The sequence below is a fragment of the Haemorhous mexicanus genome, chromosome 10 (genome assembly GCF_027477595.1).
Source record: "Haemorhous mexicanus isolate bHaeMex1 chromosome 10, bHaeMex1.pri, whole genome shotgun sequence".
Taxonomy (NCBI): domain Eukaryota; kingdom Metazoa; phylum Chordata; class Aves; order Passeriformes; family Fringillidae; genus Haemorhous; species Haemorhous mexicanus.
Genome location: NC_082350.1, coordinates 23438125 through 23451339, shown reverse-complemented (window position 1 = coordinate 23451339; position 13215 = coordinate 23438125). Strand labels below are relative to the sequence as shown.

Sequence of the window (13215 nt, the reverse complement as noted above, 5' to 3'; positions counted from 1 at the left end):
CAGTGTCTTGATTTGAACAGCCAGGTGTCTGCTAAGGAAGGCAGGAGCCTCCCCTGAAATGGAAAATGTAAACCTCCTCCCTCTGGATTATTATAATTTTGAAATTAAGAGGCTCTTAGGCAAAGATATGGGAATAGGAATAACAGTTCTCTGCTAGGAAAATTAAAAATACAAATGCAATAGTACAGAAAAAGAAAACAAACCACTGCCAGAGTCAGAGCAGGCCCTGGCCCCCTGTGTGTCAGGGTGGTGGCACAGTCCCATCCCAGGGGGGCTCAGGGTGGTGGCACAGTCCCATCCCAGGGGGGCTCAGGGTGGTGGCACAGCCCCATCCCAGGGGGCTCAGGGTGGTGGCACAGTCCCATCCCAGGGGGGCTCAGGGTGGTGGCACAGTCCCATCCCAGGGGGGCTCAGGGTGGTGGCACAGTCCCATCCCAGGGGGCTCAGCCCTCCTGCAGTGCCAGCTGTGGTTCTGCTGGAGCAGGGATCCTGCACAAGGCAGGAGTTTTCCTCTGGAGCTCCAGGGCTGCTGGAGATGGGCCTGCTCTCCTCTGGGAATGCAGGGCAGGAGAAAGCTGCTCCTCTGGGAATGCAGTGGGCAAAGGCTGCTGGGCTGCTCCCAGCACCTAAGATTGGATCCAGGTAGGAATGCTTGGCTCCTCCCCTGGGCGGAGCATCTCCCATGGGATGGTGGAATTTGATCAGCCCTGCAGGGACACTCACTGGCCATGGACAGCAGATAATTAATAATGAATGGCCCATGGACAGCAGAGATCTCCTGGAGGGAGGGTTGGCTGTGGGAGAGAGAAAGAAAACTCCCAAAGAACAGAGAGAACTGCCCCAGCTCTGACAGGTGGGGACAGAGCACACAGCCCAGCTAAACCTGAGACAAGCAGGAAGCCAGATGAGTTCAGGGGTCTCCAGAGCTGAGATGGGTTTGCCAGCAGGGTTTCCAGCACTGCCTTTTTCCAGGTGTGCCCATCAGGAGATGTCTCCATCAGGCTGAAGTCACCATGGCAGCATGGATCCCAGACAGAAGGATTTTTCCTGGGTGGGCAGGGAATGGCAGCTGGGTTTTTGTGGAAGGCTGGGCTGAATTTGCTTTGCTTCTCCTCGCCTGATCCATGATGACTCATTTGAAATGGCCAGGGTTGTACAGATGTGAGCCTGAACTCACCTTGCATCCTTCCTTCTGGTGCTCGGGCTCACAGCCCTGCTGTTCTTTCCTGATATCCCAAATTCCTCCGTGCTGCTTTTCACAGCCACTGCAAGACTTTTGCTGTCTTTCCAAGATTTGCTGTTAATGCAGGTCTCAAAGAAGCTCCCGGCTGCTTTAGGGCAGCCTTTACCTAAAGTCAGCAGAGGATTCTGTGGTTTGAAGTGGTTAGTAACATTTTCCTTCCATTTTCACAACTCCAGCACCTCAGTTCCTTTCCATTCCACAATGAGAAAAACCAGGAATCAGGAATTTGCTTACAATAACATGCACAAACTGCCTAGAAAGATTCAAACTGAGAAATCCTCAACTGAACTTTATCCATTGGCATTCACTTGGCATAGTTAGTGAGTGCACCTCACTTTTGCAATTCATCTCTGTAACAGATTTGCAGAGCTTCTTCAAAGCCTTGCCAAGTTATTTCGGGTGTCATCATCAATATTTTCTTCAAAAATTGGATATGAGAAACAGTAAATGGGCAGTTTATATGTGAATAATGATTAGTTTGAGCAGCAGTACCAAATCATTTCCCCATAGCCCTGGTAGAAATAGTTCAACCACTCCACATCTATAAAAGAGGGGAAGACACAAAAAAGAATGCAGATCACAGCCCAGTTTTACAGCCAGAATGCCAACAGATCATCTTTTAAAGAACTTTCACTGGAATTGCTTACAAATATGAGGAAATGTTGCTTATTTAGCACATCTGTAGGAGAAAGAGAGATGAGCTAGAGAAGAACTTTTTAATATAGTCATTAAAATAATTCTGTCTTGCAAAAGTTTGCAGTTTTAGTAGACTGTGTGTGAAACATGGATGGTTTGGTCTGCTTGTATTAAATTCCTTTTCGTAGCTAAACCACTGCAGTGGCTTATTGAAACATAAAAAATCAAAATCTCAGATTCTGCTTTTCTGGGCTGGCAGGGATATCAGCCCCTAGAGGTCACATTGCTGTCATTTGTGATTTGCTGAATCACTGTGCTCAACAGGCAAACCCTACTGGGGCATTGGGATGCAGGAGGGACAGGGGGTGGGGGGGAGCAAAATTAATTTGTGCATCCTCCAAAATCCTAATGGTGTTGCCCGATCCGAGTAGAAAGACACAAAACAACAAAGTTGTTTTATGCGGTGCTTTATTGAGGGCCCTGGGGACCTGAGGACTATTGTCCAAAGTCAGAGCCCCAATTTGCCACAGAATTTACAGGGTTTATATATCTTTCTTAACATGATTGCTTCATTTACTCCATGTGCATTGCTAAGCATTTTTAATCAACGTCATGATACACCCAACATCTCCCTGCACACTTTTAGAGATAGCATACAGAGATTTATTAGGTACACCCTGACATCCGTTACTCAGCCAAAAGGTGCATTCCATAGATAAGGTTTAGTACATTTTCTAGATAATACATCTTCCGATCTACCTGGCACTAAAGCACTAAAGTTCACTTGAAGTTTACCGGGCCTATGAGGCCTTAGCATAACTACTGCTACTTATGCTAACTTTATATTGATTCACTAATCTAGGCATCTGTTAACTAGAATATAATTTTCAATCATTTCTGCAACAAGTCCCCCCTTTTGAGCATTCTTCAGATCTTCTGCAAGGATGCTCAACCTTCAGCTTCGGTTCTTCTAGGAAGGGCAGGAAGGGCCACCTCTTCGTATTTAGGCGGGGGAATTCCCAATCCGTAGTTTCTTCCTATAGCTTTTACCAATCTTCGGGTTCGTCTTGTTTCCTTGGTTATTATTCCTAAAACACACTTATATGCTATCCAAGCAACAATTAGTACAATCACAAACAACAATATATATTGCAGTATTGACGATATCCAACCAGAAACCTGAAGCCCCATTGAGTCTAACAAGGCTCCTATCCAATTGTGCTGGGCCTCCTTTTCAATTTCCTTTGTTCCAGATTCCACTATTTCTAGTTGGGAGATATCCTTCTCTACCTCGATTGTTACATTTGGGATATGGATGCAACAGTGGTCAATTCTTTTGTTTAAATACCCACAGACTCCATGCTCCTTCAATAACAACATATCTAGAGCCATTCTATTTTGGAGAGTCATACGGGAAGTAGCCTGCAACTGTAAGTTCAAATCAGTGAACCCTTTTCTAGTTGCTACTGCCAGTCTCTCTGTTTGTCCCAGTAACTTAAATAACATTTCTCTATTTCTATATGTAGCTATTGGTGCAAACAAAGATTCCAATGCCCATCCAAACTTCACCCCGCTGTCTGGTTCATGCCATTGATCTTCATCTCCTAATAAATTCAAATCATCATCAATTTCTCTCTTTCTCCTAGTCCCTGATTCCCTTAACTTAGACTGTTTCCACAAAGGACATAGCGTTGGTATTCCCAAAGTTACTTGTGTCACTGGTCCGTCCAAAGGGAGATGAGTGGTCCACTGTCCATGTTCCATTACCCACACCAAATTTCCTGGACTTCTGAGTGTAGTTGTTCTACAGGAGACCCTTCCATAAAATCCATTCATAAGGGGTTTGCCTGGTACTGTATGATTGTATTTCCTACATTCACATCCCCATTTCAAAAGGACCCTTACCGGGACTAGGCTAATTTGATCCCCTGGAGTATCACATGTATAAACTTCTGTACAATTCCAGTTTTCCTTTGTTATCACCCTCTCTCTAGTTGAGGTATATATCTCCGACACTTCGTCATGTGATTGGTTTTTACTTCCTGACCACTGTACACACCAATCAACAGGCCCAATATAACTATAGTGTTCCAGCAAACTTGGACCCCAAATTGCCTCCCAGTGGTCCCATATGGGCTGTTCTTGTGTCATATTATGACATTGCATTTCCCGGGATAATTGCTTCCTCTTGATTTGTTGGTCTTGCTTATCAAAACACCAACCATAATTTCCTAATCCTCCATACAATCCAGGTTTTGGTTCGTATCTACCTCCTTTTTCCCGACAATCCCAAATTGATGAATATCTCCATACAGGGGAATAGCCTTCTTTAATCTCTACTACCTCCTTCTCCACAACCTCCATTTGACACATGACTGTCATGTTCCCTTGTATTGTTGGAGGCATTGGGACCGGAATCACTCCCCATGGAATAGGTTCCCCAGCTGCCTGTGGGAGCGGAAGACATGCTGTGATTCGTGAGACATTTTGTACTGTCCCAAAATCTCTGATCAATCCTACTATCAGATTTTCTTGTTCCTGCTCATTTTGAATAGTGATATTGGTTTCTCTTACTCCTCTTGGTTTCCCTCGAGTGAGTGAGACCATCGTCCTTGAATGTCCCCACCAAGAATCCTTGCTAATCCAGCACCAGTAATATCCCTCGTCCTCAGGCTGTACGTCCTTGATTATAAGGATGACAGTTTGGTCTGATCGTTTTTCCCTGCGATATTTCCCTTCCTTGTCCCATATATTGTTTCCCTTAAACCACCATCCATATTCAATAAACTGTACATCCCTTTCTATCTTACAGACTAGAATGACTGCCTTGTTCCGTACTGCTCGAAATATTCCACGTGTTGCTTTAACCCTTTCTCCCAAATGTGCCTTAGCTATTGACGATCGGATACCATAGTCTGCATCTAATCCACACATAACTAAACACAGATAACGCCCTTCATCCATGCCTTGTTTAGGGTCCGAGATGTTTAACCACCCAATTCCTCTGTCCCCTACTTTCCACCAACTCACCCCCTGGTCAATTTGTTCCCACATTTGTTGTTGTTCTCTCCACCACTTAACCTTCACATCTTGTTTACATGCTTCTGTCAGCGTGAATGGGCAATTGAGCTTTAACGGGGGACCGTCCCACATGTCTTGAATTGCGGATGTTGGCTTAACTGACACCGATTCCTGAGAGACAGTTCCTTCCCGTAATCTCCAAGATACCACCCTCAATTTGATTTTCTTATAGTCAAAGCTATACTTAATTTGCACTATACACATATAGATTTCCATATCTTCCTTGGTTACTTGCTTTAATTGTAATGTGGTATTTCCTTTCTGTGCATCCCTATCCCAAACGGTAGTAAAACTTGCCTTGGGGTACCCAGCTCCTTGTTTCCAGAATACTCGTAAATCTCGGGCTTCAGCTTTCTGGTCATTGGTAACAGCACAGGTCAGATTCACATCCATCCCTTCCATGATTCCGACAACAGATTCTGAAACAGTAACAACCACAACACCTTGAGTAGGTATCAATTTCATCATTACCAGTAACAGAATAATTAAGAATGCGGCTTTGCGCGAAATATCATTCGCGTCGGGGAGACCATCTGAGCCTCCCATTGTGTTGGAATTTTCTTGACTCGAGTGTAGTGGATCCAGGTGTCGATTCCCGCCACCTTTACTGCTGTGTATGTCGTCAGGATCACCTGGTAAGGACCGTCCCATGTTTCTTTCAGTGGATCAGTAAACCAGTTTTTCACATACACTCGGTCACCAGGCTGGATGTCATGGACGGGGTTCTCCAGTGGTAGAGGTCGGTTCCACTGCAGGGCTCCCCGTAGGCTGTTGAGAGTTCTGTTTAGTGACATTACATAGTTAAATATCACTTGATCCCCTTGTACATGCAAATCTCCCTTCAGTACAGTAGCATGATAAGGTTTCCCATATAGAATCTCATAAGGACTTACTCCCAACCTCTCTCTGGGCTTTATCCTAATTCGCAATAGAGCTAACGGTAATGCTTGCGGCCATTGCATTTTAGCTTCCTGACAAATTTTCTTAATTTGCCCTTTCAATGTTTGATTCATTCTTTCAACCTGACCACTTGATTGAGGTCGCCAAGGTGTGTGCAAGTCCCATGATATGTCCAGCATCCTGGCTACTGTTTGAACGACTCCAGCTATAAAATGTGGACCTCTATCTGACGATAACCCTAGAGGTACTCCAAACCTGGGAATTATCTCCTTGAGCAATGTCCTGACCACTTCTTTAGCCTGATTTGTCCTACAGGGGTAGGCTTCTGGCCATCCTGAAAAGGTACAGACATACACTAATAAGTATTTGAAATTCTGTGCTTTTGGTAACTCGGAAAAATCTACCTGCCAATAATCTCCTGGTTCCGGTCCTACCTGTAGTTTCCCCAGTTGAATTTGTTTCCTGACAATCGGATTGTTTTTCAAACAGACTGGGCACATTGCATTCACCCGTTTTGCAAGTGTTAACATCTGGTTCGAAACTATCTCTCTCCGTAAGAATTTTACGAGCATCTCCGCACCCCAATGGCATTTGTTATGTTCTGTTTCAAGGATGACTTTCATTATTTTTGCTGGTACCACTACTTGTCCCGTTGTTGTCACATACCATCCAGTCGTGTTCTTTTGTGCATTCAATAACGTTGCCAGCTTCTCATCGTCTGTTGTGTATTTGGGTGCCTGGTTTAGGAAGGGATTCACTGGGCTTACCTTGACAGGTATTAATGCCATCTGAGTCCATACCTCTCGTGCCACCTTTCGAGCTGTCACATCTGCCAAATCATTTCCACGATAAATTTTTCCTTCCTCCTTCCGATGTCCTCTTACGTGCATTACCGCAACTTTTGTCGGCCTGTGTACTGCTTCCAGCAAGGCTAGGATTTCTTCTTTGTATTTGATAGAAGTTCCCTGTGAACTGAGTAGTCCCCTCTCCTTCCACAATGCCCCATGTACATGGATTACCCCGAAGGCATATTTAGAATCAGTCCAAATGTTAACCTTCGTTCCAGTACTCAGAATAAGGGCTCGTGTAAGCCCAATTATCTCTGCCTTCTGAGCTGAGGTGCCAGGAGGTAAAGCTTTTGCCTCTACCACCGTATGAACAGTCACCACGGCATACCCTGCATACCTGGTACCACTTTCCACATAGCTTGATCCGTCCGTAAACAGTTCCCAATCTGGATCTTCCAGTGGTGTGTCCTTAAGATCCATCCGACTCGCGTATACCTGCTCGATAACCTCCACACAATCATGCGCCAATTCCCCTTCCTCCTGTTCACTGCGGAGAAATTCTGCTGGATTGATATGATTAGTTATTTTCAATTCTACATCATCCTGCTCTCTCAATATGGCTTGGTACTGCAGCATTCGGCTAGATGATAACCAGTGACCCCCCTTTTGTTCCAAAACAGCCAGTACCATATGGGGCACAAATACCTCCATTTTCTTGCCCATTGTCAATTTTCTGGCTTCTTGAATGAGGATCACCGTGGCCGCAACCACCCGCAAGCACGACGGCCAACCAGCACTAACTGTGTCCAGCTGCTTCGAGAAGTATCCCACCGGCCGTTTCCATGACCCGATCCGTTGAGTTAACACTCCCAGAGCCAATTTTTGTCTTTCATTCACGTACAACTGAAAGTCCTTGCTTAGATCCGGGAGCCCTAAAGCCGGGGCCTCCTTCAGGGCTTGCTTTAAATTCTGAAAGGCATTCTTCCTTAACCTGTCCCAGTTCAGCTGTGGTTCCTTCAGGGCCTCATACAATGGTTTTGCTAATAACCCGAAATTCGGAATCCACAATCGACACCATCCTACCATCCCCAGGAAAGATCTTAATTCTTGATGACTCCTCGGGAGCGGGATGGCGCAAATGGCCTCCACTCGGTTGATTCCCAACCGTCTCTGACCCTGAATGATTTCACAACCCAGGTAAATCACACTTTCCTTTACTAGCTGTGCTTTTTCCTTTGATACCCGATATCCAGCCTGGCCCAGCATGTTCAACAATGCTATTGTAAGTTTCAAACACAGTTCTTTCTCTTCAGTGGCTAGAAAAATATCATCGACATACTGCAAAATCACGTATGAGGACGGTGAGTCTCTTACCTCAGTCATCTGCCATCCTTCCAATTCTTTTGCCAACTGATTCCCAAATATCGAGGGACTGTTTTTAAATCCTTGGGGAATTCTCGTCCAGGTGAGTTGCTTCTTACGACCGGTGTCTGGGCTTTCCCATTCGAAGGCAAAATATTTCCTACTTTGCAATGCCAAGGGAATGCAGAAGAATGCATCCTTCAAATCAATCACAGTGAACCATTTAAATTTTTCAGACACAGATGTTAACAGAGTATATGGATTTGCAACCACCGGGTGAATATCTTTAACAATGTTATTAATTGCCCGTAAATCCTGTACCAATCTATACTTACCGTTAGGCTTCTTTACGGGGAAAATAGGGGTATTGTATTCTGATTCACATTCTTCCAGTATTCCTTGTGTTAAAAATTGGGCTATGAGAGGAGCGACCCCCTTTTTGGCTTCAAGTTTAATAGGATACTGTTTTATATTCACAGGTTGTGCCCCTTCTTTTAATTCCACTATTACTGGTTGAGCAGCTTTGGACTTCCCCGGGACTCCTGCCTCCCATACCCATGGTACCACAGCCTGTTCCACCTCCTCAGGGATAGGGGTGGGTTCTACTTCCTTGATCACAAATAATTTGGCTATTTCTTCCTCAGGGACTTCTACTTTAACTCTTCCATCCTCAAACAGAATTTTCATATTCAAAAGAGATAGCAAATCCCTTCCGAATAGTGACTTGGGGCAATTGGGCATATATAAAAATTGATGATCTAACTCTTTTCCTCCAAATCTTAAATTTAATGGCTGTAGGAACGGCCTTTCTTCCAACTGGCCCATTGCTCCTACTACTTGCACTGTAGTGTCACTGATTGGTCCCAATCGTTTATTTAAAACCGAATAAGTGGCCCCAGTATCTATAGTAAATTCCTGCTCTTTCCCTTCAATTTCTAACCTAACCTTCAAATCCTGTTCTAGTCAGCTCTGATTCTGATAGTTTCCCAGGACCATAGCTTGAGCGACATCTCCTGGAGTCATCGGGTAGCTTGCTGGCATACTGCTATTCATTCCCACCCCGTTCATCCCGTTCCTTACTGGACATTCGTTCTTCCAATGGCCTATCTGGCGACAAAAGGCACACTGGTTGGGTCCCAGAACTTGTCCCCGTCCCCCTGTATTTTGAAATCCTCCCCTACCGCGACCCATTCCTCGGCCCCGCATAGATCCACCTCTACCCCTCCCTCTATTTCCAGTTTGCTGAATTACTGCTAGAATCCCTGCTTGCTGCCTCTTGGCAGTCTCTTTTTCCCTATTGTTATATACTTTCCAGGCTACCTCCAGCATTTTATCCAAGTTGCGGGTATCCTCTCCCTCTAATTTCTGTAACTTCTTTCGGATATCATCTTGAGATTGTCCCATAAAGATTAATGCAAGCTGTAGCTTCCCTGGCTCATCCTCTACTTCCAAATTAGTATATTTTCTGGCAGTTTCCTTCAGTCTCTCTAGGAATGCTGATGGGGACTCGTTTTTGTCCTGCCTTACTGAATACAGTTTAGACCAATTCAATGTCTTGGGCATACCGGTTCTGATCCCTTCCAGCAACAATTCCTGGTATTCTTTAATTGCACTCATACCCCCGCTTGTATTCGGATCCCATCCCGGATCTTCACTCGGGACCAAATCATTAACAGTTCCTTCTGCTAACTGTAACCTTATAGCCTCTCTAGCTCTCTCCTTTGCTGCTTTTAAAACCATCTCCTTTTCTGTGGAATCCATCAATGTGTCCAACAACACCTGCAAATCATTCCAGTCCGGGTTCTGCGTTCTAATTATCATTTTTACCACCCGCGCCATCCTTTCTGGATCCTCCCGATAGCTTCCTGCAGACTGCTTCCAAATAACCAGATCTCCGGGGGAAAAGGGCACCTTTATCAGTACCCTATCCCCTTGGGGTCCCACCGCTTCCCTCAAGGGAGCTATTAACTTGGGTTCCCCAAGATTTCTTCGCCCTTGCCTTGTCCTATTCGCAAGAGGGGTTCTTTGCACATTTCCAGAAGGGCCGGGAGAGGGGGTATGAGGCTGTATTTTTATAGTTCTGCGTTCCTTCTTACTTTCCCCCGGTTTTTCCTCCTCACTATCATCGCTACTACTATCTCTAGGTAGCGGCGGGTATGAAGAAAGGGAAACCGGAGCAGGGGCTGAGGGAACACTTGGAGCCACGAACGGGGATAAATCCTCCTCTAGTCGGGAGGTTAAAGCCAAGCACTGAGTACATTTAGATTTTTCTTTGCACCCTCCGCATTCCGCATTCTTTAACTCCAAAACCATTATTCCACATTCCTTCTGCCACTCCTTTTTCTCCCTTAGGAGATAGAATAAATCCAAGTACGGCACCTCATCCCATTTCTCATTTCGTCTTAAAAACTGCATTAAAGGAGTGATCACCTCATAATCCACAGACCCGTTCACCGGCCACTCCGGTCCTACCCTTTCATATTCCGGCCACCAATGATTACAATAATCAATCATCTTTTCCTTTTCCAAATCCTGATAAAATCCTTCACTCCTCCACCGCTTCAATAAGCAACCTAGCGGAGTATTTCCCGGTATGTTATTGTTAGACTGGGCCATAGTTTTAAACGCTTTAAATGGCATCTTACTTCAATAACCTTACAGCAATCAGCCGCAACCACCAATACACACCAGCACTAAGCACAACCAGCAAAACTATAAATATCAACAGCTCGACTATTCCAACCATAAACAGCAAAAACAAACAGCAAATACAACACCAAGCACCACCAACAAAACTATAAATATCAATAGCTCAATTATTTCAAACATAAACAGCAAAAATAAACAGCAAAAACAACAGCGTGATTATTATTAGATACCAAACCAACCAAAACCAATCTTGCCGTTTCTCGTCGCCGCGAGTGGCAAGTGCCGGACCTGCGCAGCTTTCGCCGCGTCTGACAGCCGGCGCCTAGGCTTCCCAACCAGACGTCTTAGCCCAATCCTGCGAGGATTACAACCTCGTCTTATGGACAGGCACCCCAATACCAATATCAGAAATAAAGCACCTTCGGGCTTACCTCCTCACAGTCGTCCGACAGGCGCAGGGGTCGGGCACGAACCGATGACTCCCCGAGAATCCCTCGGTGCCGGCGTGGAGTGGATCAGGACGTGAACCGCCCCAGCCACCTTCGGAGTCCTGCCGCGGTCGCCAGAAAACTGTTGCCCGATCCGAGTAGAAAGACACAAAACAACAAAGTTGTTTTATGCGGTGCTTTATTGAGGGCCCTGGGGACCTGAGGACTATTGTCCAAAGTCAGAGCCCCAATTTGCCACAGAATTTACAGGGTTTATATATCTTTCTTAACATGATTGCTTCATTTACTCCATGTGCATTGCTAAGCATTTTTAATCAACGTCATGATACACCCAACATCTCCCTGCACACTTTTAGAGATAGCATACAGAGATTTATTAGGTACACCCTGACATCCGTTACTCAGCCAAAAGGTGCATTCCATAGATAAGGTTTAGTACATTTTCTAGATAATACATCTTCCGATCTACCTGGCACTAAAGCACTAAAGTTCACTTGAAGTTTACCGGGCCTATGAGGCCTTAGCATAACTACTGCTACTTATGCTAACTTTATATTGATTCACTAATCTAGGCATCTGTTAACTAGAATATAATTTTCAATCATTTCTGCAACAATGGTGTTAAAAAAAGGACTCGCCTCATTCCTGGTTCAAGTTGCTGGGAAACTTTCTGTTAAAAAACATTCTTTGCAAGTGATAAGGAGAGGAGGGTGAGAGGGGATATTGGGAAAAATTCTTCTCTGTAAGGGTGGGCAGGCCCTGGCACAGGTGCCCAGAGCAGCTGTGGCTGCCCCTGGATCCCTGGCAGTGCCCAAGGCCAGGCTGGACACTGGGGTGGGAGCACCCTGGGACTGTGGAAGGTGTCCCTGCCCATGGTGGGGGTGGGATGAGATGGTTTTTAATGTCCCTTTTAAACCACTCTGGGATTCTATGAAATTCTTGAATTTCTTGCTGCAGGCCATCAGAATTCCAAATGTCTGGAGACATGTCTTTTACCAGTTCTGTACAAGTTTGCAAGATGCAAACTTTGTAAAGCTTTTTGTCCTCCATGAATTTAGTAACAGAAATGCTCATTTCATTCCTTGAGTGGAACCTGGAGCTCTGGATAAGCCATTTACGGGCAGTGGATGGGAGAGGAAAACATCACAGGAAGCTCATCCAAAGCATTGACTGCAAATTCTTTCATTCCATGCAAGAATTCCTTTCTTGATTTAATTTTAAAAACTACAACTGTCAGTATATCCACCTCTCACAAAATCTGCTCCATATCCCTCCAAAAAAGGGGGAAACTTTGTCCCTGACCATCTCAATGGAAGGGATCTCCAACATTTTTGACCTCCCAGCAGAGGTGGGATTCTGGAATTTTACATTGTGGTTTTGGCTTTAAGGTATCTCAGTTCTGCCTGAATCCTGCTGAAAATGCCAGAGCTCTTTCCCAGATGGAATTCCTGCTTTGTTTTTCACAGAGCACTCCTGACAGGATGCCATAATTGAATGTAATCATTGTAAACACTGGTACCCCACAGGTGGGCCCTTTTTCATTGTAAAATCCCACAAAAAATGCACTCCCTATCTCACAAGTACATGAGGAGTGTTTAAATTACACCCTTGCTCATGGCTCCACCAGAATTTAGGGGAGAAATTAGCACATGGTCCAAGTTTGAAGAAAAATGCTTTCAGAGTACAAATGTTGTAGTCTGGTTGTGGGGTCATGACCAGGCACAGGTGGAAATATCCATCAGGAAGTTGTTGACAATCCTGCAAACAGAGGAAAGGATTCACCTTGTGACTGCAAAAAAAAAAAATCAACAAAAAACCAAACAAATACAAAGCATCTGCTGGATTAAGAACAAAAAATGAAAAGGGGAAAAAATGCTTCTAATTTAGAAGAGCTTCAGTGGAGACCTTTCTTTGTCCCAAAAAGCAATAGAAATTCATCATCTCTGCTGGCATGCCAGAGTTAGAGACTAAAACATTGGTCCTGCAAGTAAATACAAGTGAAGGTCTTGCTGTTAAAAATTCATGTAAAAATCATTCCAGCAGAGGAATAAGATCAGATATTTTCTTCCAGTTCCAGCAAGCTGACAAAGGAAAGAATTAGATACCA

At 44.8% G+C, this 13215-nt stretch overlaps 1 protein-coding gene across 1 annotated transcript; it reads right to left on the bottom strand.

The window, feature by feature from the left end:
- Positions 1-5294: 5294 nt before the first annotated feature.
- Positions 5295-8697, bottom strand: LOC132331460 (uncharacterized). The gene has a single exon (XM_059854877.1). It carries the CDS (start codon positions 8695-8697, stop codon positions 5446-5448), a length of 3252 nt encoding a protein of 1083 aa, XP_059710860.1. The 3' UTR covers positions 5295-5445.
- Positions 8698-13215: the final 4518 nt, after the last annotated feature.

Excerpts from the sequence above, each read along its gene's own strand:
- LOC132331460 (XM_059854877.1), bottom strand. The coding sequence starts at position 8,697 with ATGAAAATTCTGTTTGAGGATGGAAGAGTTAAAGTAGAAGTCCCTGAG.